This window comes from Eublepharis macularius, chromosome 3, assembly GCF_028583425.1.
Source record: "Eublepharis macularius isolate TG4126 chromosome 3, MPM_Emac_v1.0, whole genome shotgun sequence".
NCBI lineage: Eukaryota > Metazoa > Chordata > Lepidosauria > Squamata > Eublepharidae > Eublepharis > Eublepharis macularius.
In genome coordinates this window covers 1,135,666-1,162,635 of record NC_072792.1, presented here as the reverse complement: position 1 = coordinate 1,162,635, position 26,970 = coordinate 1,135,666, and the positions used below count along the sequence as shown (strand labels likewise).

At 44.8% G+C, this 26,970-nt stretch overlaps 1 protein-coding gene across 3 annotated transcripts in view; it reads right to left on the bottom strand.

Moving 5' to 3' along the window:
* Positions 1-26,970, bottom strand: part of FGFRL1 (fibroblast growth factor receptor like 1) — a 244,406-nt gene that overhangs the window by 114,098 nt on the left and 103,338 nt on the right. For all 3 annotated transcript variants that reach the window (XM_054973973.1, XM_054973976.1, XM_054973974.1), the window contains exon 3: positions 12,906-13,178. In XM_054973973.1, coding sequence (XP_054829948.1) covers positions 12,906-13,178 — 273 coding nt within the window. The remainder of the gene's footprint in view (positions 1-12,905; positions 13,179-26,970) is intronic.

Genomic DNA, 26,970 nt, shown 5'->3' with positions numbered 1-26,970 from the left:
AGGTCAGGGTTCCAGCAGGCGGGTTAAGTGAGGTCAGGCGATCCAAGGCCAAGGGTCCGGTAGTCAGGCTTTCAGGCAAGATGAGGCAGAGTGAATGGCTTCACAACGATTGTACATGTTGCATCTGCACTCAGCAGCCTCTCTTGACTGGTTTTATAGCCCCAGGGCTAAGGGCCATGAGTGCAGCCAATTGCTTGGGCAAGGATCCTGCACCTACTCTTTCTCATCATCAGGAGCCAGCTGGCGCCGGCTCAGGAGGAGACGTGCACTTTGCCTCCTTGCCTGCAGTTCCCTTCTCAGCTTCTGTCTATGGCACTCTAAGGGTGGAGGTGAAACTGGAGGGCTGGGGCCAGCTAACTGAGTTTCACCTGCTGGATTAGTGCTAGAGGGTGTTGGCTCTGCTTCAGGTGTTGGTTGTCTCTGCTGATCAGCACCCTGCTGGTCAGCTTCTGTTAGCTCCCCTTCTCCTGAGGAGTCCTTAGTCTGTGGCAGTTCCAGGCTGGCTGCACGGGGCTCCTCTTCCCCTGAGGAGTCCTCACTATCACTGAGCCCTGGATGACTCATGACAAAGGCAGGACTGTGGTACGTAGCCATGCATGCCTTCTCAATACCACAGAGGAAGTCAGAGCCCTGGCAGAAGTGTCAGCGGAATTACGCCCTGCATTAATTTGCCGCTTAGAAAGTTTCAAGGCCTCTTCTTGGATTACCTTGGCTAATGCTTTTCGATCCTCAGGTAATGTTTCAAGGAAGGATGTCAATCGATTCCATAAGAAAATGTGGTAGGCTCCCATAATGGGCGTATAGTTCACAATTATTACATTGAGAGATGCAGAAGAATACAACTTCCTGCCTAAGGAGTCAAGTTTCCTGCTCTCTTTGTTGGCAGGGGCAGTATGAGAGCCCTGTCTCTGATGCACCTGCATCATCTCCACTACCAGTGATGATGGAGGAGGGTGGCTGAACAAAAAGGTGCAAATGTCCTCCCCGATCTTATAAGGTTCCTCTGACTTTCTGGAGGTAGGATGAGCCAAGGCTGGTTTTTCACAAATGGAATTGATCAGTTCTACCAGACCCTCAATGATAAAGAATGCTACACTGGAAAGCTTTCCTGAGAAGAAGTGTTGCAGGATTTTATTCTTTGGTTTCGGATCCACAGCTGACACCTCTACTTCCAATGACAGTGCTATCCTATACACTCTATTTCCAAAGACTATGCCATCAGTGTATAGGCGCTAGTCCTCACTGGGAGAAACTTAGCCAGACCCCATGACCACTTCATTGGGAGAGGGTTCTGATGCTGGGCTAGGACTCCATTCCCAGCTCCTCTATGAAAGTTGGTAGGACATAACCGATTCAGGAATCGATACTGTGTTCCTCGAATGCTTTGAATTCCAACACTCTTCGAGTGCGTATGATAGGTTTCTGCAAAATCCAGTCCATAATTAGATGGAACCGGATGCGATCATGTCAGCCTGGAGTGTGAAGAATAAGGCTGCTGGTCTTCAGGGTCAGACTGCCAAGAGTAGTCAGGGGCAAACACTTCCTGTAACTCCCCCTCCTCAGCCAAGGAATGATATGATGGGGACCTTGAATGAAAAGATGGTGTCCGAGGTCCATCCTCTGAGGCAGTTTCTAAGTGTTTCGTTTTGTACCTGGGCATGGCCGGAGGCTGTACAAATTCGGAGGACACTGCAGGTCGATCCATGCACTTCAGATCCAAGCTCTTTGGATCTATAGTCTTTGGATCCAAGTTCCTTGGATCTGTACTCTTCAGGTCCACCATCCTTGGATCCAAGCTCCTCAGATCCAAGTTCTTTGGATCTGAGCTCTTTGAGGTCAATCTCTTAGATCCTTGCACTTTCAATTCCGAGTGACTCAGAATCTTCTTGTTTCTTCTTATTGACCTCTGCAGTCGGCGCCAGCTCGGATCTAGCTGGTGACTTTGACGGTGGAGCGTGGGCTCGAGGAAATTCAGTGAGACTGAGTCTCAAGTGCTTGGAGCCAAGGTCGGTTCTGAGACGGATACAATGACGATGACGTTGAATGAATGGAAGGATGCCGGATCCACGTCAGCTCCATAGACAGAGTCGAGGCTCGATCCAAGGTCGGGCAATCTCTGATACCTGAAGAAGGCAGAGCAGAGGTCCTTGTATCAGATGCCTTCATCACCCTCACCCACAATAGAGCCTTGAGCCTCTTGGCCCTCTCCGCTCTGGCCTTGGGGGGTGAAATTCCAGCAGTGCTCACAAGTTTGCACGTTATGCCCTTCCCCCATGCACTTGGTCATTTTCGTTGCACAGGTTGCACACCTCTTAAAAAGAGCTTTATCAGCCATGTCGCACAATAAATCTCACGTCTCCTTTCGCCTCCTATCCTCTTCGAGCACAAGCAGAACGTAGCAAGACCTTCCCAGACAGCGAAGAAGGAACTGTAGGGTTGGGGGCGCTACCTCTCAGTGCCGTTTCGGCGGGAAAGTCTGCGCATGCACACTGGGGAGGTAAGTGCCCCCTAGCGGACTTTAGCTTTAAAAAAACTACCGATCAGCAGGCCTGCACATGCACAGTCCCACGTGGGACTGTTCAGAAGATGGACAATGAACAGGTGGTGTTATTCATGTGATTGTGAAAGGGGGGGAGACCATTAGAAACTAAGTTAGCAGAATATGAGTTGTTGATAAACCCAACAGTTGAATGTGTTAGAAAATCAAATGGAATTAATACAACAAAAAGGGAAACGGCATTTTAAAGAAACAGACCACGAGTCAATGATGGGTGGTGAGGAATATCTGCTGGGGAGAAGTAATGAATGTAGGAGAGTGACTTTTGCCAAGGCCTCTGATCCCAGAGAAAGAAAATGGGTGATAATGTGGCAGCTCTTCTAGCTTTCCATGCATAAACACAATTATTTCAACCCTACTTACATTTCTTCAAGGTTTGTCTAAAGCTGGGGCTACAAAAAAAACCATTATAAAATCTTTATTAAAATTGCATCCTCTTGACAAACTGGAGGCATGGTACTGGAGGGGTTATCTTTTCCATGTCTATCAACTACATTTTAATTCTTTTATCATTATAGAGTTTATAATACAAACAAAATTATAACACAAACAAAATTCTCTCCTTTTCATTTCAGAAAAGAAATGTCAAAACTGGCTTTATTTCCTGTTTCAGGTAATATGGAAGTGATGATAGAACTAAGTAGTAGTAATCGTTGCAGCCTGGATTAGAAGGGCAATGGGGGTGGGGCGGAAATCCAGCAATGTAGGGAGAGAGGCAGTCCCACAGGTACGCCAGATCAAGGCCATGAAGAGCTTTGTATGTGACAGCCAATACCTTGAATTGAGCACGGTAACTGGAGTGACTGCAGATTGGGGGTGATGTTCATGCTCCTGCTCACTCCTGGTAACAGTCGCACCACAGCATCTTGCACCAACTGGAGTCTCCTAGTTAACTTAGATGGGAGATCTATGCATAGCGCAATACAATAGTCAAGTCTTGAAGTTACCATAGCATGGATCCATGTGGCCAGGTCAGCCACGTCAAGGTAAGAAGCCATCTTCCAGGCTAGAGTGAGGTTGTAGAAAGCATTTTTTGCAGCTCTTAATTTATTTTTCTAGTAGTAGCGCTGGATCCAGTATAACTCCTAGCCTCTTAACTGAGTCTTGAAGGGTCAAATGAACTCCATTGAAAGTGAGGAGTACAATGTCCTTCAGGTTCTCTGCCATCCTATAAAGCATCACTTCAGTCTTATCTGGGTGCAATTTCAATTTGTTCATTTTCAGCCATTTCACCACAGCTGTCAGGCAGCAATCCAAGATTTCCACTGCATCCTGTGGGGACCTGGATAGCAAGATATAGAGGTGGGTGTCATCTGCATATTGGTGACATTCAAGTCCATAGCTGCGAATGAGTTCTCCTAAAGGCTTTACATAGAGACTGAATAACATGGGAGATGAGATTGCGCCCTGAGGACCCCCGCAAGACAGCTCCCGTTCTGGAGATAGTGGATCTCCTACAGCCTAATGCCCCAACACTAGGCATAGCCAAACTCCTTAGAGAGAAGAAAAATCTCAAAACTGTCTGTCACAAAGAAGGCACCAGCCCCAAAGGAAAGCAGATAATACAATCCAAAACCTACCTGGGAGATCATCACCAGAGTTAAGGCTTTATGAGCCTAACTGTATTTTCTAGGGGAAAGCATCCATGAACTCTGCAACGGGAAAACCTCATCATAGCAATATAAATGAGGGGAGTGTGCAATCAGGCAGGGAGATGGGAAGAGGATAGCGCTTGCCCGCTAAGATGCAACAATGGTAGAGTCACATTACCACTTTTTTCCCTACCAGGCTTACATGAGAATTGAGATAACTGACCAAGAGGTCAAGGGCAGGAACCGGGAAGAAGCAGAATGTAAAGAATTGTGCAGAAAGGCTGAAACGAAAGCTTATGCAGACCTCATCCAGTTCATCGGGACTGTTGTAATAATTCAATTACAGCAACGTTGGAATGCAGCCGAGAGGAGTTACAGCCCTGAAGGATTCAACTCAAAAGCACTTCCATAGAAGCCTGAATCAGAGCTAGGGTAGTTCATTCATGCTTTCCACTTCCTGTAAATCGCTGGACAGAAGACATTATAATCTTATCAACATTTGAATGTATCGTATATAGAAGCCAATTGCATATGGACCTATTTTTAGAAATTTGGAAATATTTTACTGATATCTATGTATAGATTTGCCAATAGTGTTTTTGTAGCCAGCACTGTTTTCTTCTGTTTTGCACTAATAAAATAATTTAAAAAATTAAAAAAATGTTTTCCAAGACAACAAAGAGAAGTTGCTGGGAATTCTAGACAATGTATTCTCTTGGCATATTGTCTTGGACAAGATGCCCCAGACAAGACGGAAGTGACGCTGGTTGGGACGGCGGAAGTCTGGAAGGACAGGGTGCTTCCCGCATTCAACGGGGTTCAGCTGATCACTGCTGACTCGATTAGGAGCTGAGGAGCTATACTGGATCCAGTGCTGCTGCTTGAGATGCAAGTTAGCTGCAAAAAAAATGCTTTCTTCCAACCCAGTCTATCTCACAAGAAGATCTTGACACAGCTGATCTGGCCAGCTGGATCCATGTCATAAGGCTACTGAAATGCACTCTGCATAGGTCCCCCTGTCAGGCTATGGCAGATAGACCCCTGTACCATCACAGCAAGAATCCAGGCTCTTGGTTAGAAGGTTCTATTCAGGAATCAGATCATTTCCACAGATACGTCCATAGAATTACTCAGAAGCAAGGTAAGCGACTAAGCAGTAAGAACAGGTTGACAGGAATGGCAACATGTGGGAAAACCCTTCCTCTTAACGCACACATTTCCTCCTTCCCCCTCCCATCAGTAAAACAGGACTTTTGATGTGGACCATCCTGAGAACGTCTCACATATTTTCACTATCAAGTCTAGACACTGAGAAAGCAGGAGATCAAAGTTGAAACATAGTAATTCATGGCAGCAAGCAGTGTACAAGGTCAGAAATGCTGAGAGCTTCCAAAGCCGTTAGATAAGACACCTGCAGCTTCAATAAGCCTGTGAAAGCAAAGCTGTTATGGCACTGGCAATATGACATCAAGTTATAGCATGAAACATTGGTTCAAAACAACAGATCAGAATCAAATAATGGCATGGATGGGGCACAGACATGACACCCCCCTTGAAGTCAACTCAGAGATTCCAGTTGGTGCAGATCACTGCAGCTCAATTATATTATCAAGAGATAACAACAACAACAACAGCAGCAGCAGCATTCAATTTATATATCACCCTTCAGGATGACTTAACACCCACTCAGAGCAGTTTACAAAGTATGTCATTATTATCCCCACAACAATAATCACCCTGTGAGGTGGGTGGGGTTGAGAGAGAGCTCTGAGAGAGCTGTGTGACTGACCCAAGGGCACCCAGCTGGCTTCAAGTGGAGGGGTGGGGAATCAAACCCGCTTCTCCAGATTAGAGTCCCGTGCTCATAACCACTACACCAAACTGGCAGAGCACGTATACTACTCCCATCCTGCAGCAACCTTATTTGCTACCCCTCAGTTCCGGGGCTCAATTCAAGGTTTTAGCAATCACATTCAAAGCCCTTCTCAGCCTGGGTGCATCTTATCTGCAGATCTACCTCTCTTCCTCCGCTCTACCCCAGCAGCTTTGATCATCTGGGCAGTGCCTTCTGCAGGTGTCACACTGCACACAGGCAGAATCAACTACTGCCTATACCTGCGCATTCTCTGTTGTGGCCCCCACCTTGTGGAATGGCCTACTGAGGAAAGACTCCAACTCTCTCTCACCACAACTGAAGAAGGATATAGACAAGCTGGAACGTGTCCTGAACCTTTTTGCGCTTGTGGGCCGATTTGGAATTTCAACACAGCGTGGTGGGCACAGCCACAAAATGGCGGCTGCAGGAGGTGGGGCCAGCCACAGAAATGCTGCCACCGCTTACCTTTTATCACACAGGGAAGATCTTTGTGCTGTGAAAGCAGCTTCTGCCAAAGCAGTGTTTTTAAAAATCAGCACAGCCAATAAAATCTCCAATAATTAATCAGAAGCTGGACTCCACCCACTTTGGTGGGCAGCAGAAAAGGTGTTGGTGGGCACAACGGCACCTTGGGCACCACATTAGGGAACCCTATCAGAAAAGGCTGCATATCATCTCCCTACCTGTTCAACCTGAATGCAGAACGTATCACAAAGAAAGCTAAATTAGATTTAGATGAAGGTGGAGTGAAAACTGGTGGGAGGAACATCAACAGTTTGAGACGTGCAGATGACACCATGTTATTGGCAGAAAATAGGGAAGACTTGAAACGACTACTGGTGAAGGTTAAAGGAGAAAGTGCCAAAGCAGGATGGCAGCTGGACATCAAGAAGTCAAAAGTAACGACTACCAAGGAATTATTAAACCTTAAACATTGACAATAAAGCAATTGTCCATGATTTTCTATTCCTTGGCTTAATCATCAACCCAAAGGGAGACTGCAACCAAGAAATCAAAAGGAGCTTGAGACTTGAAAGGGCAGCCATGAAGGAATTAAATATCTTTAAGTAAGAAAGGCAGACTATAAATAATGCAAATAAAATAACTAAGTTAAAAATGTTATAGAGGCAACTCATATCTTAGAAAACAAAATCTAAACATGTCAGAAAGACCACCGATCAGACATGGTCACCTATTCACGCAGTCGATTCCATCACAAAGAGCTAAGATGATGGCTGTGAAAACATATCTGGCAACATGGGGTTCATTCAGACACTGATCAGACTTTTAGATCAGAAAAAGCTGATATTTGTTGATTCCGCACACGTTGGATAATGCACTTCCAATCCTCTTTATAGATCATTTAGAACTGATTTTTTTGTGTGCGGAACAAAAAATCCACCTCAAACGATTGATAAAGTGCATTGAAAGTGCCTTATCCAATGTGTTTGGAATCAGTCATTGTCCTTTTGTCTCCAGAAGCTCGTTGGTACTTGTACTGCCAAGTTACTTTATCAATTTCAAATGCATTAATTTATTTAAAAACATTCTCTACTTTATCTCCACAAACTCAAACTGGCTAACAGAACAGCAAAGGATACAAGGACACAAGCATCATAAGCGTCCAGCAACAAGTTAAAGCCAGAACCCAACTGACATGGTTAGTGTGTTCAACTAGGATCTGGGAGGCTCAGGTTCAAGTCCCCGTCCTGTCATGGATGTTCACTGGGTGACCTTGGGCCAATCACACACTCTCAGTCTACCCCACCCCACAGGGCTGTTGTGAGAATAAAATGAAGGAGGGGAGAAAGTTGTAAGCCACTGCTGAGAAGTCAAGTATAAATTAAGTAAATAAAATAAGAAGAAGTAAAGAACTGTTTCCAGTGAACATTTTGACCTCATTGCCAGTGCATGAAATGGCCCACCAGCCACTGACACAACCAGCACACAGGAAACCATGAAAGTAAGAGACGTTGCCTGGGACACGAACCTGAGTTGAAGGCCAGACACCTGCCAGTCAACAATGCACACAATTAATATTTAACTTTCCATGGGGACATCCAAATGTGTACAAATCCTTAAAAAGTAGCAGCCTGTATCTCCAGATATGTGGCACCTGTCCCTTTTGGGACACTGCTGTTTGTCAAATTACTGAAGGAAACAGCAACACCCAGACCAAGGAGGGCAGACAATAGTTTGGCCTCCAGTATAGTGATGCTGTAACAAACCATTACATTACAGAAAAGCATCAAAGTATATTCCAAGTGGGAAATCACTCATCGCGTTGATGTTTCCCGCCAAAATTGAGCCCCGCCAGGTGGCGCTGCTCTCAGCGGGCGGACTGAGGCGCGCTGCTTTAATGAGCTCCCGCAGCGCCAGGCGGGGCCGTTTAGAGGCCCGGGCTTCTTTTGAGGCCGTTTCCTCGCCAGGGAGCCGTGCAAGCTTGCGAGGCACGCCGGTGCCGTCCAGGCTTGTTCCTGCCGCCAGAAGGACGGCTCTGTGGGAACAGCCCATACTCTCCTCCCTGAAGCTGTCCTCAGAGTCCGATGACTCTCTAGAAGCCATATCGTCCTCTTCTTTTCTTTCTTTGGCAAGAGGAGTAAAACAAGAGGAAATGGGAGGAGAAGGACTAAGGAGTAAGGTAAAGAATGGTTTGAGGAAGAAGAAAGGTGAATAAGAGAAAGAAAGAAAAGAGGCAGCAGAGCTAGACTGCTGCAAGACTGCTCTCCATGGAGGCAGGAACAGGACTGAAGAGAGAGAGGGTGTCCCACAGGCCAGACAGGAAGAGGAAGAAAATTAGTTCCTGCCTCCCTGATGGGACGGTGAGAATCACCCAAGATGTCCTCCGCCTCAGAGGGAGACTGGAGAGGCTGACTAACAGCTCTCTCTGGAGGACTGTCTTCCTTTCTCTTCCTCTTGGCTCCTGGCACCTGAAACTAAAACACTCCTGCAATTCTAGGAGATAAGTTTTAATTAGTCCCAGATTTGGGGAGGGTTAGGGGCCATTTCAGATATCCCTCAGCTGACACGAAACAGTCAAGTCAAAAACAGATTCACTGTCAATAGCCACAGGCCCTCCCAAGATAAGAAGACCGCAAGGAATCATGCCGGTCATAGGGACACCCCATTCAGAGAGGCCTTGGATCTGATCCTCCTGGCTGCTAATGCGAATTGGGAAACTCGAAAGGATCCATGACTATCACTGTCTGCTAACAGGAACAAGATTTTCTCGGTTTCTGAGTATGTGGCTGTGCCAGGTAAAATTCTGGCCAGAAATTTAATTCCGGGCGTATTATAACTCTGGCTGCGTTGGGCAGGGGGTTGGACTAGAAGGTCTGTAAGGCCCCTTTCTCCCCTCCCGCCCCCCATGTTTGTCAGGATGTTGTGTGCTTCTGACTAAACACATTCATGATAGTGCTGCTAAGACAACCACACTATGCTGACATAGAAAAAGGAGGGAAATCTGAGCAGAGAATCTAAATGGGCAAATAATGCTACAAGAATTAAATAGCTTTTTCGGACAATTAACTGGACTGAATGGGAAAACGGAACGGTCCCCATTATTATGGATGTTATTAATATTTATGTGGATCATATACCAAGTGCTTTTTCATCACCGCTGCATATCTGCTGGCCTTTGATTACAGCAGGGGTCCTCAGCGTGTTGGCTCTGGGCACTGCAGTGCCCCCTGATGTGTTTCCAAGTATCTACTTGCTTCTTGAAGGGATAAAATCAAAAGTGCACCGAACTGAACAAAAAAGGCACTTCGAAATGCTCCACAGCAGCTACACTTGGGGGATTTGTGGGCTTCCAAATTTGACTCTTGAAAGCTCGCACCCTGGAAATCTAGTTGGTCTTTATGGCACTGCAGGTTCCAAATCATGTCACTTCTGTGGAAAACGTGGAAGTAATGACATTCCGCTCTAGGAGTCGCTGAAAAATCTATGGTTTTACCTAGAGCGGCATGATGTTCTGGGTTTCTCCTGGAAGTAACATGACACTGCCCCCCAACAGCACACACACACACACACCCATTCATGCACCTGCCTACCCAGACTTCCACCAGTTGCCAATCACTGGCTGGAATCCCTAGGTATTCAGTTTACGATTCAAACATGCAGTACAATCCTAAACAGAATTACTCCAGTCTAAGCCCACTGTTATTTCTTGAAAGTTCCAGGAGGAAAATTTAATTTGTAAATAGCATTGAATAGATGCCAAAGGGAAAAAAAAAACTTTGTGGTATTGTTCTGACCAACTGTAAAAAACACAAAGCCTACTTATTATCCTAAAGTCCAAATACTTCTCTCAGATTCTTAATCACTATAGTACTAATTCTGATTAAAGCTTAGTGTTTTTTTCCACTTCAGTTAGTATCACAAATTTAGTGTAAGCCACTAAAAACGATTAAGTTTAGGTACAAAAGGAAATTGTGTTTTCTGTTTAGACTGATTATGCTTATGAGGTGAGTTACTGCAGAGCTCTGAGATCTGAGGAATCCCAAAGGCCTGAATCAGAAGCAAGTGGACCGAAGCAGGAGGCTGGAAGAGTCAGCTTTGCAAACCATCATAAAGAATAGTAAAGAGTCCAGTAGCACCTTTAAGACTAACCAACTTGATTGTAGCATAAGCTTCCAAGAACCACAGCTCTCTTTGTCAGATGCATTAGAGCTGTGGTTCTCCAAAGCTTATGCTACAATCAAGTTGGTTAGTCTTAAAGGTGCTACTGGACTCTTTATTTTGCAACAACAGACTAACACGGCTAACTCCTCTGGATCTCTCATCATGAAGACGACCAGCTTGAGAGGTAGAAATGGGAAGGCTAGGAGAAGAACAAGAGCTCTGAGGAACATGGATGACTCAGGGACATTTTGCGGTGAAGAATGGCGGGGGCTATTTACAGAGGAAGGGAGTAAGAAGAAAGGACCCTGCAGACAAACGTGAATTGTGTGCACTTCTCTCCTATTCCAAAGAATCCCAGTTTCTGAAACTAACACTTGGAGAAAGGCTTTGCACCACACCCACCACCTGTTTATTATTTAATGTCTATCCCAGAGCAGGCCTCTCTGTCCCTGCAAAATGGCACTGATGCCTTTTACAGAAGGAAAAGAAAAGCTCTTGGCTTTCAAAAAGGACCAATTTCAAAAGAGCCTCCTGCTAGCCTGGGGGCAGACAACCTCCGACATGCATGCTAAACAGCTGCACGCAAAACACACCAAGCCCGTTTTCCACACAAGCCCTCCCGGCTTGGGCCCTGGCAATGCTGCTGGGGTTTGGCCTCCTCTCAGGTGTCCCGCTGAGTACAGCTTCCCTGCAGCACCCCCACCCACCCCCATTTGCTAGCCCATCAACATTCTCACGGGTCAATATGGCTTTTCCGACGTTCAGGCCACAACAAGGGTGGCCTGCCTTTGTCCCAGCCTCTGCTACACATATCCGGCCGGGGCCAAACTAAAACTTTTGCCTCTTCAGAAGAACCAGACAATTAACCCTTGTGCTCACTGGTGGCCACTGACAGGGAATACAAATGAAGTTTAAAGAAAAGAGGTATTATTAAGAAATAAATATGAAATCGTCGGCTCAGGTAACATGAGGAATGGTCTATGCAAGCAGTTGCTACCTGAACAAATGGTAACTGTTGAGAAACACAGAGTTGGATCCTACAACGGCTTTCAGCGAAGTGAGGCCGCACCACAGCATTTACCAGAAGGGAGTCACAGGATCCAACGGACAGCAGACAGGAGCACCTTCACAGTGCCCCCATTCACTATGCTGCATCCCTCTCCTTGGTCTAGCATGGAAGCCTTGCGCATTGATGCTGACAGCAGGTTTCTTTTTTATACAGACAGCTGCAAGGAGTCAACTGTGACCCTCCTCCTCCTCCTCCTGCATAAAGTGGCACCCAAGGCACACAGGCACCGAGGGAAACAGAGACTGGAGCGCAGCGTCCTGCGTGATCTCAGAGCATTTTAATGAATGGAACGATCCTCCTCCTTTCTCTACCCAGGAAGACAATTCCCTGAAAAAAGTCACAAATCTGTTTTATAACAGCAAGTCAATGTGTGGCGAAGGACAGGAAGTTTTTCAAGAATGAGGAGACCTTTTAGAAACTGTCCTTATCAGACATAAGAAAAGAGAAAAAGCAATTGGAAGAGAGAAAATTTAAAGGTGTAGAGGAAGGGAGTAGACTGTGACATTTCTTCTATAATTTTAAGCTTTTCCTCTTTGTGGCTTCATATTTTAAGGGCTCAGTTTCCATCAAAGCAGTGAGTGGAATACAAAGAAAAATTATTCCATTCTTATCAGGCCTTTAGAAGCTTCAATCTCACCACAATACAAAAGGTTGTGCGCTATTCTCTCATTGAAAAGACACAACTTTTAGAATTCTGGAAATTAAGTGAAGAAGCAGAGAAGGAATAGAGTTCCTTTCTAAAGCCTCCACAGGGGTAGGAAAGCTCTTGGATCCAATGATATTTCAGCAAATAATTTCCTCACCACAACAGTATTCCAGTGCCCTTGACATGCCGGCAGAAACACAGATCTGGAGAAGGGCTTTTTGTAAAAACAGTTCCATTCCAACGGAGAGCGCAAAGATCAGGATGACCAGCCCTTATCACCCAGCCGTTGTTCCCTGACGGAATTCACAGGGCCCCGTGCCTCAGCCACGATTGCATCACCGCTGTTTACTTGTAACCTTTGGCTAATCTTATCTTAAAGGTGCTGCTTGTGCAGCAGTGGAAACTCGCCTGGGCCACACTCAAATATTGGGACAGACTCGTTTTGCTAGAGGCTGGTAGATTATTTACAGAGTGGCTTTTCTACCATTGTTGGAGGTAAAGTAAACCTTTAAAAGAACAGGGTGAACTCTTCCTGTACTCACCAATGACAATGAGAGTATAGTTCACGCTCGTGCTGCCAAACCCGTTGGTGGCCTTGCAGACGTACGTCCCTGCGTCTTCACTTTCCACCTCCTTGATTTTCAGCCCTTGCTGCAGGACACGAAACCTCGTCCATCCACTGTGGATTGTGCGGCCATCTTTCATCCACATAGTAAGAGGTGGGGGATCGCCCTCCACTGGGCAAAGGAGCTTGATAGTTCTTCCTAATCTCACAGATTGCCGGTGAATCACTTTATCAGCAATTCTGGGTGGGCCTAGGAAAGAGAAGAAATACAAGTTAACATCATTAGTATCACTGTTAGAATTTTATGACACTACCAATCAGTGAATGCACCATTTTATTATGGATTATATAAACGTACAAGCGAGCAACTCACCATCAGAGACTCCAGGGTCTGAAGTGGGGGCAGTGTTTGGGTAGGGATAGGTTGTCTAGTGAAGGACAGTGGAAGGTGTGCGTTTTGGCCTCCAGAGTTCCCATAAAAAACATAAGGGGCCAAAGATGTATAACTCTAGCCCCCTAACTGGCAGTCAGTATCAAGAATCCAGTCTGGCCATTCTTCTCACTGCAGAAAAGCTCAAGCAACACACCTCAGGCAGAAAGTCCCGGTTTAGTTAAGGCTGTCCACAGCTGCAATCTGCCCCAGATAGCCTCAACATTTCTTGCTTTCTTAAACTGAAGTATGATGTTGCTGCAATGTGCATCAATGGAGTAACGTAACTACAAGGTAAATGTATTTCTCCTCTTCTAACTTACTCAAGACACACAGGGAATAGTTTTCCTTAATTTATTTACTATTTTTCTATATTACTATATTACAGTGTTTGAGGTGGTTTTACAACAGATTAATTATATACATTAATTATATCCCCCCTTTCTGATATTAGTCCCAATTGCTCAGTCCCAGAAGTTGGTTTGATGGCTACAGCACGATGGCACAAAATTACCAGTTGTCTGAAACCTGACAAATCTTGAAACCAAAATTAGTAGCAGCACAAAACTGCGTGGAAATGCACTAATGTTTATATGTAGAATGATGCTATTAAATAGTTACCAGATGGTCTTGTCCATCAAATACAGGGAATAATGTAAAGCTGTAGTAGAACAGCTTTAGGTCTCAAAGCATGCCGTGCTGAGCAGATGTATAACAACTCTGTTCAGGACTGCTCTGCTAGCCTGCTAGAGCAAAAATTCCTTTGACTAAAAAGGCCTGAGCCTGTCCCGTCCTTTCCTATCCTTTAATGTTATGGCTTTAGTGGCCATAGCCTTAAGCCTAACCACACTGGTTTAAAAAAATAAAAAAACCCTTTAGGATAGCCTAATCAAATGTCCATATTGCATTCTCACACAAACTGGTGCTATGATGTATTTCTTGCTTTTATTTGCACCTAAGAGCAGATTCAAATATGGATCAGAGGGGTATCAGACCAGAATGACCCCCTGGTCATGAAACTGGAATCCATTTAGAACACCTTTTTAAAGAGCCTTTTAGCCCTACCCAGAGGTACCCCAGCAGCCCTGATGCGGGCAAAACTTGACCGGCCTTCAATCAGGGAATGCCACGCTCAGATTCTGGAAAATACCAAAGAACGACATGGCCAGTTTACTCTGCAGGCAACGTCTCATGACAACGGATAAGGTGCTGCTTGGGTAGCTTCTTATAATATTTCCCATCAATATTTCACCTCGGATGATTCCGATGGATTCCCTACAGCCGGCAACAACATTCATGACTGGATGTTCACTTGTGATGCTGCCTCAGAGAGACAATTCATCTCCAACTCCAAGTTTTCACCTTAGTAGAAACTATTCAAAAGGGACCGTGATAGAGCCTCGTATCTGAGCAGCATCTCTCTCTGCAATCTCGTAATGCCACTTACAGAGAACCAGTTTCAGGCCATGCCTACAGCTTTGCTTCATGGTCAATATCCCCCCAAAGCCTCCGCCTCGCGCTTTTGTACATGCGGTGCTTCGGTTCACATTATGTTCTTTTCTGTCCACTCTACACAGAGCCTAGAACCAAATTTCTTGTGGCACTTTTGAAGGGCTTAAAGTCTTCCTCGGACGCAGATAAGCAGACTTCCCTTCGTTCATATGCTAACCTGTTTGTATCACACAGGTTGTCGTTGTTTTTCGCTTTGGCAGCTAGGAAAATATGGGTGTCACATTTTAATGTAAGAATGTTTAGACCTGGTTATTTTAGTGATGACGGTCATGATTTTTGTTTCTTTCTTTATTTTTAATTCTCTGTTCTTGTTTGGCTACACAATAAATGCTTTTGTGCCTAAAAATATTCAAAACAGGCACACAGCAAGGCCCTCCTGGCTCCGTGCCACTTCAGACTGAAATCAAAGCACTGCACACCGGGACGCCCCCGCCCACGTATGTGGAATCGAACCCAGCAGGAAGGAGGCCTCGTGCGTCCCCTTGTTCCTACCTAGAGGGAGCTTTGGGTTCTTTCAAACAAAGGGTCTTCCCACTTGCCTCATGCAGGAACGTGGTTCCGGGAGGAAAGGCACCAAAGTTTTTTTAAAAAATATTTGAATCGGCTCTAACTGCAGAGGTATAAAGCTCGCCCTTAACCAATTGATATATGGCGATAAAAAAGGCCAACACTATGCTGGGGATTATAAGGAAATTGAAAACAAATCAGCTAGTATCATAATGCCCCTGTATCAATCAATGGTACAGCCTCATTTGGAATACTGTGTACAATTCTGGTCACCACACCTCAAAAAAGATACTATAGCACTGGGAAAAGTGCAGAAAATGGCAACTAGAATGATTAAAGGGATGGAACACTTCCCCTATGAAAAAAGGTTAAAGCGCTTGGGGCTCTTTATCTTGGAGAAACGACGACTGAGGGGTGACATGATAGAGGTTTACAAGATTATGCATGGGATAGAGAAGGCAGAGAAAGAAGTATTTTTCTTCCTCACAATACAAGAACTTGTGGGCACTCAATAAAATTGCTGAGCAGTTGGGTTAGAACTGATAAAAGGAGGTACTTCTTCACCCAAAGAGTGATTAACACATGGAATTCACTGCCACAGGAGGTGGTGGCAGCTTCAAGCATAGACAGCTTCAAGAGGGGATTGGATAAACATATGGAGCAGTGGTCCATCAGTGGCTATTAGCCACAAGGTGTAGATGGAACTCTCTGTCTAGGGCAGTGATGCTCTGTATTCTTGGTGTTTAGAGGGGCAATCAGTGGGAGGGCTTCTAGTGTCCCTTCTCCACTGGCAGACCTCCTGATGACACCTGGGTTTTTTGGCCATTGTGTGACTCAAGAGTGTTGGACTAGATGGGCCATTGGTTTGATCCAACATGGCTTCTCTTATGTTCTTATGATACTAAGCAAGTCCATCACACTGTACAACATGAATAGGTAGATACTGTAGGACTTGAGTCCAGTGGCATCTTAGAGACCAACAAGATTTTCAGAGTGTAAGCTTTCGAGAGTCAAAGCTCCTTTCTTCAGATACAAAATACTGTGGCTCTAAGTGCCAACTTTTTGAGATATTGTTAGACTCATTAGACCACCTTTGAAAGTACCTGAAGTTCAACTTGATAATTAGTGTCTCTTGAGCTGAGAACCGTTTCTGAACCGAGGAAAACAGGCCTTTGAGCAAGCCGTGTGTTCTCCGCTCTGGCACGAAGCAAAAGCCCGGAACTGGAGGCCAGTTTTTAAGACTGCCTGAACCCCAGGAGATCTCAGCAGGGCTAGAGAGTTTTTTGAACTTCCCAATGTTCGACCTTTACTTTATATTTCAATTGGTGGCACGGGCTATACAACTAAGTTCGTAACTTTATTTCTATATTTAAAAATTATACCCTGTACTTTCTTAATTATTTTAATGAAATTTTAAACATAATTGAACAAATACAATCAACCATTAACTTTCAACAATATACATGAAAAAAAGGGGGGGGGAGAATTTATATGTAAAGCATGTAGAAGGGTGGGGACTATATACCAAGTTCTACTTGTCTTAGGCTCACAATGAAAAAAAAACCTGTCTAAACTATACACATTTACGAAACAACTGCACAGTTATTAAAGGTGAATATATTCAACAGCAAAAGTCAAAAAAAGTTTTCCACCGCAAAATTTGGTTTTGATACTCTCCCACCTTCTCATTATGAATCTTAAGGAAAGGTTGGTCTATTGACAGAGCCACTAGCTCACTAAGTCTCCTAGCAGATGTCACCGCGACCAACGTCACCACCTTCATGGAGAGTTCTCTGAGGCGGCAGCAAGTCGCCAACAGTTCAAACAGGTGAGAGAGCAGTTTAGACAGCACCAGCTGTGAAGACCACTGTGGGACTATTCTCCCTGAAGGGGGAAAAAGATTCAATAAGCCCTTCATGAGTAGTTTTGAGGTGTGATGTGAAAACACAGTCTTCCTATCGATAGGGGCATGGAAGTCCTGCATTCTTCAATTCCAGCAGGAATTCTAAAATCAGGGCTAGAGAACAGTTGAAAGGATCAGCCCCTTTCTGCGTTACCCAAGCTGTAACCTTCTCCCATTTGTAGTCATTAGACTTCCTCGTGGACAGTCTCTTGGCATTCAAGATAAACTCTGTCACCCCAGATGACAAGTGCCCTACTGTTTCAGCAACCAAACTGTCAGTTTGAGTTTGTCTAGAGCATGGTGGCACACCCCCTGACACTGGATCAAGTCTGGCTCCCTGGGTAGGTGCTGGAAGGTTTGGTTCATCATTTGGTACAGGTGATGGAACCAGGGTTGCCTCGCCAAAAAAGGTGTCACAACTAAGGCCGACGTTCGATGTGCCTGCATCTTGCTCACCATCCTGGAAATAAGTGGGATCGGTGGAAACACATAAAATAGGTTTCCAGACCACGTATTCTGGAAAGTGTCTCCGAGGGAGTTCAGATCTGAACCCCCTCTGTAACAGAACGGGGGGGGGGGCTTCCTGTTTGCCCTGGTAGTGAACAAATCTATGCCTGGTGAACCCCATTCTGCGAAGACAGGTCTGATATAATGGTTCCTTATGGACCATTCGTAGGAGTTTGAACCCACCCTGCTCAGTCTGTCCACGAGCACATTGTCCATGCCCGGTATGTGTACTGCTTGAACATGTACACCATGTTCTATGGCCCACTCCCATAGGGCAATCGCCTCCAGGCAAAGGCGTCGGGACATTGTTCCCCCTTGCTTGTTCACGCAGAACATAGCTGCGCTGTTGTCTGTCAGCACTTGCACCCTTTTACCTGTGACCATATCTGCAAATGACATTAAGGCAAAATGTATTGCTCGCAACTGTAGCACATTAATGTGCAGAGAGTTCATCCACAGATCATGTACCATGGGCCCTCAGCATTCCACAGTGTGCGCTCCACCCTACGGTAGATGTGTCCGTGGTAACAGTGATGTCTACCTGCGGTGAGCCAAAATGGAACCCTTGCATAAGGTTGTCATCAACCAGCCACCAGCTCAGACTCCGAAGAACTGGTCTGGGGATACTAAACTTCCTCTCTTGGTTGTGAACTGATGCCTGGAATACAGATATAAACCAAAGTTGGAGCTCCCTCATACGCAGCCTAGCTAGGGGTGTGACCGCAGTGGTAGAGGCCATTAGTCCTAATAGCATTTGAATCCATCTGGCAGATTGGAACTTCCGCTTCGAGAACATTTTAACCATGCCTAGTCAGAACTGTTTCGGCACAGTCTGCTATTCATCCTTGGAAGGTTGGGCCTGGGAGCTCGACCAGGCCCTGTATCCGTGCTTCCTCTTGTTTCCTCTTGAAAGAACCCCCTAGGCCAGCTTGGAAAGGGCGATTCTGTGGATACATGTATGCCAGATAGGGCTGGTATCAATAGGACCTGCCCTTGTAATAAGATTGATGCCTATACTGGGGTTTCCCCGAGCTCTGCTGCATTGGTGGGAGGACGCCATATGACCTGACCGTCAGCCTATCCTTCCTTTTCTGCAAAAGGTACTCAAAAACTCCAATCACCACCCCCGACAGAAAAGAGGCATAATAAAAACAGTAGTAGACCGTGCAAGACTGATATGTGAACCGCACTTTCTCAACGAGGAAACTAATCATCTAAACCACACACTTCAAGCAAATGGCTACTCCAGAAATGAAATCGGAAGAGCAATTAAACCAAGGATAAATCAAACAACCAAGGAAAAACAGTCTCCCACAGAAAAAGTGTTTTTGCCATATATCAAAGGAATCACTGATCAGATGGGAAAGCTTATGAAAAAGCACAACTTTCAAGTAGTATTCAGACCCACCAGAAAAATACAACAGATGCTACGATCAGCAAAAGACAGTAGAGACCCCCTCACCTCTGCAGGAGTATACCGCGTACCCTGCAGCTGTGGACAAGTTTACATCGGGACCACACAGCGTAGCATCCAGACAAGAATAAAAGAACATGAAAGACACTGCAGACTTGGCCATCCTGAAAAATCAGCAGTGGCTGGACATAGCCTAACTCAAAAAGGACACAGTATCCTATTCCAAGACACTAAAATACTGGACAACACTTCCAACTACTTCATCAGATTGCACAGGGAAGCCATTGAAATTCATAAGCATAAGCACAATTTCAACAGGAAAGAAGAGACCTTAAGAATGAATAGAGCATGGTTTCCAGTCCTGAAAAACACCAAGCTAACAAAATATTCTATACGCGACAATAGCCCTGCAGAGAAGATTAGCATATCAAGCACCAATCCATATGCAAAAGAACCTCCTCAGAATACAGTGAAGCCTCCCTCCATTAGCATTCCACACCCTGGGAAACTCTTACAGGATGACTCAGCCCAACCCTACCTTCCTGAGTAGATATAAATTACTTGCCAACTTCTTTTCCACACTGTGACACTGAGAGATCTCTGTCTTTTGGTGCTACACCTCTGAAGATGCCAGTCACAGCTGCTGGTGAAACATCAGGAACTACAATGCCAAGACCATGGCTATACAGCCCGGAAAATCCACAACAACCATCGTTCTCCAGCCGTGAAAGCCTTCGACAATATACCTTAAAAAGTGCTGTCGACGTCACTTGAGATCCGGCAGCATGTGTATAGATCTCTAAATGAGACTACTGTAGTGGCATCCTGAATAAACTCTCTTCATTCACTCCTTAATCGGACTCAAGATCATTCCTAAGATATAACAGAGCCTACATGGTAGCAGAGGATGGTTTGTGGATTGATCTCTGATTAAAAGGATAAGATTCACCAGAGGCTCCCTCACGAGCTGTGAGAGAGAGAAAACAAAGGGACAAAATGGCCGCCTATAGCATTCAGGATGTTGCAGCGATAGAAAGGCTGAACAAAAGAAACTATGTAATCTGGAAAGTCCGCATGCAAACCCATCTTATGGAACAAGGAGTTTGGGATGCAATTAAGGATTCATGACTGGCAAATTAGGAAACTGAAAAGCAAAAAAAAGGTGGGATGAACAAAGCAACAAAGCCAAAGGGATCCTGTTCAAATGTTTGGAAGACCAGGATATTTTGCGGGTGATTCATATTGACAAAGCTAAAAATAACTGGAAAGAAGTTCAAACGCTTTATGTAGATACTTCACTTAAGAATAGAATGTTTTTACAAAGGAAGTTGTTCGGTATTAGAATGGGAGAGCATCAGAGCTTGCATGAGCCCCTGGATGATTTTCTGCCTTTAGTCCAGTAGCTTCGCTCAGCTGGAAAAGATCTCCTTGATGAAGATCTGATAGCACTGTTGCTGATCAGCCTGCCACCAGAGTATGAAAGTTTCATAACTCAAGTAGAAACTAAGAAAGATTTGACTCTGAGTCAAGCCATAAGCTTGACATAAGGAATTCCATAACTCAGACAGATGGTCTAAACTGAGGGACTGTGAAAGTTCTATGGGTGCTGTAAATTAAGCAAGAAAGCTGATTTCAAAAGAACTGCCATCTCTCCAAACAAAGGGATTCCTCCCAGAGAGAAAAGGGAGGAGCAGGGGGGAATTTCCAATGTGACAAATCAAAACTTTCAAGGAAATGCTTTAAGCTTGCAGAAAGAGAACCTAGAGAGCAATTTTGGTATATTGGTATATTGACTCTGCATGTACAGCTCACATGAAATAAAGCTTTCTTTGAAACATTAAAAGAAGAAAAAAGGGAGGTGTTGCATGTAGCAGATGGCAGATCTGTAGAAATAGCAGGCATAGGATCTGGAACATTAAGATGCAAACTTCCGAACGAACAGACCTGGAAAATGTTGAAACAATAAAAATCTGCCACATTGTCTATGTTAATGAAAGGAAGATGGCAGACATTGGTGAAAGTGCACCAAAAGGAGAAAATGAAGAACAGCAACAAAGAGCACTACCCATCGTAGACTGCACACATGACACAGCTGCAGAACCCACAGAGCCAGAAGCGGCCGCAAATCCAGAAGGGGCTGAAGAGCCCTGAATCAGGCAATCAGAGAGAGCAAACAAAAACATACCACCGAAAAGACTTTCCTATCTGGCAACGACAGAAGTTGTGCCTGAATCTTCCACATGGGAAGACATAACAAAATACCTGCCAGAGAAGTGGAGAAGGGCTGCAGAGGAAGAGATTGAATCTCTCATCAAAAATCAGACATGGACCCTTGAAGAACTCCCTCCAGGGAAGAGAAGAGTTGGGTGCAAGTGGATTTTCAAGACCAAATGCGATGCAGAAGATACAAAGATACAAAGCGAGATTGGTTGCCAAAGGCTACACTCAGAAATACGGTGAAGACAACAACAGAACTCTTTGAGGACAATCAAGGGTGTATAAAACCTGCACAAACAGAAAAGATGAACTCTAAAACCAAACATATTGATGTGAAACAATATCTACTGAGAAATATGCAAGAGGATGAGCTTGTTGAGTTGGATTATTGCCACACAGAAGAGATGATCGCTGATATACTCACTAAGCCACTCCCTAAAGACAAGTTTGAAAGTCTACGCAAGAAGTTAAACCTTGTGGGCTGTGTACACTAGACCTTGAGAAGGGGTGTTGGAAATACAATGTCTTGTGTACAGAGAAGGCAGAAGACACAGAATACCTGCAGGGGGCAGCAGGTCTGACAGTCAGAGAGATGGCTGAGTGGGATCCTTCTTTCCTCCTCTCTTCTGTCCTTCTTGCATGCCTCCAGATTGGTATTCTTGGGCTACTTCCTGTTTTTTTTCCTGGAAGTCCCTCCTCTCTCTCCCTGTTTACTAAGGTAGTTAGTATCTATTCTGTTTCTCTCCGCTTTCTGTCTAAGTTGTAGTTCCTGAAAAAATTCTCTTCATTCATCACTCCTTAATCAGACTCAAGGTCATTCCTAAGATATATCAGAGCCTACATGAATCCCGCACTCAGTCGTGGACCTTGAGCCTAACCTTGCAAGGTTGTTGTGAGGACTGAGTAGAAAAGTGAGGAATGATGTGAAAAGCTGCTTTGTCTCTCTGATCAGGGGAAAAAGTGAAGTTTAAATAAAAATGAATAAATAAGCACTGGAGCCACTTTTACAAACACTTTCTCCAAATTTAGTTCTTCAACTTTAAAGCAAGATAAATAATTCAGATAAAAATCCTTCTTCACATATGCACAAAATAGGTAATTGCGCCTGCTTGCGTTTTGTGGCATGCAGTCTAAGATATAATTCCCCGAGGTCACCACACCAGTAGAAAGTACAGTGGGACAGGCCTACCGGATGAATGTACAGATTCAACCAAACTGGAATACCATTCAATATAGCTTTGTTACCTCACAGTCTAGTAATGCAAAATCCCTGGAGCTGTTTCCTAAGTAGGTACAGGAAGTTTGTAGTAAAAAGAATTTTTAAATGCATCTGGAAACCTTACAATGAGTATCAAGCTTGTCCCGTACTACAGAGCCATTTTCATTGGCCAGATAAGCATAAAACACGGGAGCATACGTGCTGCACCTGCAGTTAGGAATCTACACAGGTTTATGTAGTAGGTATATTTAAGTTGTGTTTAAACATAATTTCGTTTTATTGTGATAGGGATTAACGGCAGGATCCTCCCTCCCATATTGGGGGGGGGGGTAAAATGATTTGCAGAAAAGACACAGGGAAGCATGGCAATATTGGTGCCCATGTTCCTCCTCTTCTGGGATTCTCAGGCAGTGGCTAGCGGATTATCTATTTAGAACAAGAGAGCATACAGATGAAGGGCAGATAGGCACACACCTCTGCCTTCCTCTCCCTCCCCCTTCTCACCCAGTCTGCAAGTTGTTTGTCTTCTAAGAAAAATTTCTGCCTTTGTCTTAAAACAAATAAAATGAATTTCAACAGAGATAAATGCAAAGTTCTGCATTTAGGTAAGAAAAATCAAAGGCATAATTATATGATAAGAGAGACCTGTCTGGGCAGTAGTTTGTGCAAAAAGGATCTAGGGGTCTTAGTAGACCATGCACTGAACATGAGTCAGCAGTGTGAGGTGGTAGCTAAAAAGGCAAATGCAATTTTGGGCAGTATCAACAGAAGCATAGCGTCCAGATCATGAGAAGTGATGGTATCGCTCTACTCTGCTCTGGATAGACCTCACCTAGAATATTATGTTCAGTTTGGGGCACCACAATTTAAGAAGGATATAGACAAGCTGGAATGTGTCCAGAGGAGGGCAACGAAGATGGTGAGGGGTCTGGAGATCGAGTCCTATGAGGAGAGGTTGAAGGAGCTCGGAATGTTTAGCCTGGAGAGGAGGCGACTGAGAGGTGATATGAGAACCATCTTCAAGTACTGTAGAGGATGGTGTGGAGTTGGTTTCCGCTGCCCGAAAAGGTGTCGGGACTTGCCAGGTAGTTCCCCAAAACACTTCACTGCATCACTTTGGTGAAGTAGTTAACATGTTTATTAAGGGTTAATGCCAGTATCAAGCAACTCAGACAATGGAATTGGCTGGAATGCCCAAAGTCTAGATGTAAAAAAACTCTTCCTTTTGTCTGTCCTGTACCTACTGCTCATCAACTTTATTGGATGCCCCTGAGTTCTAGCATTATGTGAAAGGGAGGAAAAGCTTTATCTCACCACTTTCTGCCTCCCATACACAATTTATAAACCTCTGTTATGCCCCCCCCCCGCCACCATTTTCTTTCTAAATTGAAAAAGATTCAGCAGGCTCTGAGCCCAGGGGCACCTTAGAGACCAGCAAGATTTTCAGGGTGTAAGCTTTCAAGAGTCAAAGCTGCCTTCTTCAGAAGCAAGGAGGAATGGAAATCCCTGAGCCTTTCTATCCCAGCTAAGCTATATCTGCTGATGGACAGCCAGCCTGGATCTACCCCAGATGTCCTGGAGCAGGCTTTTGAAGCCGTGGCTGGTTGGTTGAGACCAAGTCGGCTGAAGCTAAACCCTGCGAAGACGGAGATCCTGTACTTGAGTTGCGGAAACGTGGATTTGGGGCCCCAGCTTCCTGCACTCGATGGGGCAGTGCTTACGCCAGCCCCGAGAGTCAAGAGGCTGGGGGTGATCTTGGATGCCTCACTGACAATGAAGGCTTAGATCATGGCAGTCGCCAGGTCCTCATTCTTCTATCTTCAACAGGCCAGGCAGCTTGTCCCCTATCTTTCATCCCGTGACTTGACTACAGTGGTCCAGGCAACGGTCACCTCTAGATTAGACTACTGTAACGTGCTCTTCGTAGGGCTTCCCTTGAACCTGATCCAGCAGTTACAGCTGGTGCAGAATGTGGTGGCACGTGTTATCACGGGCTTGCCGATGCGTAAGCATACAACACTGGCACTGCATCAGCTGCACTGGCTACTAGTGGAGTACCAAATCGGGTTCAAGGTTTTAGTATTAACTTATAAAGCCCTATGCAGACTGGGACCAGTGTATCTGCGGGACCGTCTCTCCGCCATATGAACCCCAGAAGACTCTCCAGTCTAGTGAGAAACATCTGTTAAAGGTCCCTGGCCCCAGGGGGCCCCGCCTGGCATCAACCAGGGCCAGGGCCTTTTTGGTCCTGGACCCAGCCTGGTGGAACGCTCTGCCTGAAGAGACTAAGGCCCGGCAAGATTTGTTATCCTTTCGCCAGGCCTGCAAGACGAAGCTGTTCCGCCAGGCATATGGGCGGTGCTAGGCAGAGCCCCCCTGGCTGGTCGATGAGGGATTGGGCCCTCCCCACCACCAATACCCCCCCCATTTAAAAAAAAAACTCTTGAATGAAGAGGTGCTCTGAAGTTGTTTTAAATTTGATCAGTGGAATTCTGTGCCACTATCTTGATATATATAATTGTATTTTAACTGAAAATTGGATGTTTTTAGAATTGTTAATTATAACAAATGTTTTATATATTTTAACCTTTATGTATTTTGTAATCCACCCTGAGCCTGCTGGAAATGTGGGGAGGGCGGAATATAAATAAATAAATAAATAAATAAATAAATAAATAAATAAATAAATAAATAAATAAATAAATAAATAAATAAATAAATAAATAAAGAAAGAAAGAAAGAAAGAAAGAAAGAAAGAAAGAAAGAAAGAAAGAAAGAAAGAAAGAAAGAAAGAAAGAAAGAAAGAAAGAAAGAAAGAAAGAAAGAAAGAAAGAAAGAAAGAAAGATGGAGTATTTCCAGGGGACGGCAACAGTATGTAAAGGTATAATGCAGCTTGTTTAGATGGTAGAGGTGTAACAAAAGAAGGTATCAGGATGTAAAGGTAAAATGCAGCTTTATTTGAGAAAAATAGTATCTGTAGTGAGATAAGAATCCTACATCCCTATTCAGCCCTGGAGGGCGGGGGTCTATGGTTTTGAGTTGGTAGATGAACTCCATTTCAGCAGTCTCACGCTGTAACCTCCCCTTGAAGTTTCTCTGTTTGAAGATTGCCACTTTTACATCAACAGTGGAATGTCCTGGAAGATTAAAATGTTTTCCCATTGGTTTTTGCATGCTCTGATTTCTAATGTTAGATTTATGTCCATTTATTCTTTTGCACAAGGAGTGACCTGTTTGTCAATGTAGAGAGTAGAAGGGCATTGCTGACCCTTGACAGCACCAATAACATTGAAAGATGAACAAGTGAATGAACCGGAGATGGTGCTGTGAGGTCCAGTGATTGTGCTGTCAGAGTAAATACGGGGACAGAGTTGGCATCTTGGTTTATTGCAGGGTCTGGTCACAAAGTCTGTGGTCAGTATAGGGAAGTACATCATCATGAGTGAGAAGCTGTTTCAGGTTAGGGGGCTGTCTGTGGGCAAGGAAAGGCTTGCGTCCCAATGCTTGTAAGAGAAGAGGAACGTTGTCTGGCATAGGCTGCAAGCCACTGCTGGTGTGTGGAACTGGTCTGAGCTGAGATCTGTGCGTGACCACTAGTGGTGTTCTATTGGTTTTTTGTTTGGGCCCATGTTATACAGCCTTCTGGAAGTCCAAGTATATTACGTCTACTGGATCACCCTTATGCACAGGATTATTAAAGAATGCCAAAAAGCTAGTAAGCCAGGACTTCTCTTTGCAGAAGCAATGCTGATTTTCCCTCAGCGGCCTTTGCTCTTCCATGTGAATAAAAAAGTCAGCTTGGAGACTCCAATTGGTGCGGAAGCCTGCAGTCTGACTGTCATCAGGAGCCAGGCAGAGGGGGGGGGGCATATTACTCCCATTCTGCAGTCACTTCCTTGGATACCTAGCAGTGACTGGGATCAATTCCAAGTTTTAACTATCATACAGGAAGTATTTGATGACCTTGATCAAAAAGAGTCCAGTAGCACCTTTAAGACTAACCAATTTTATTGTAGCATAAGCTTTCGAGAATCAAGTTCTCTTCGTCAGGTGCAGGATGACCTTGGTGCCTCATATCTGCAGGAGTGCCTCTTTTCCTATGCTTTGCCATAGCAGCTTCGTTCACCTGAGCAGGGCCTGCTGCAGGTGCCACTCTGCAAATAGCCAAAATCAATGACTGCTCGTACATGTGAGTTCTCTCTGGTGACCCCCACCTTATAGAACGGCCTGCTTGATGAGGTCTGGAGGGCTTTCACTCGCCTGGTTTTCTGTGAGGTACGTGAAACTGAATTATTTAGGAGGGCTTTTATTTAGGTAATAGGGCTGAGGCGT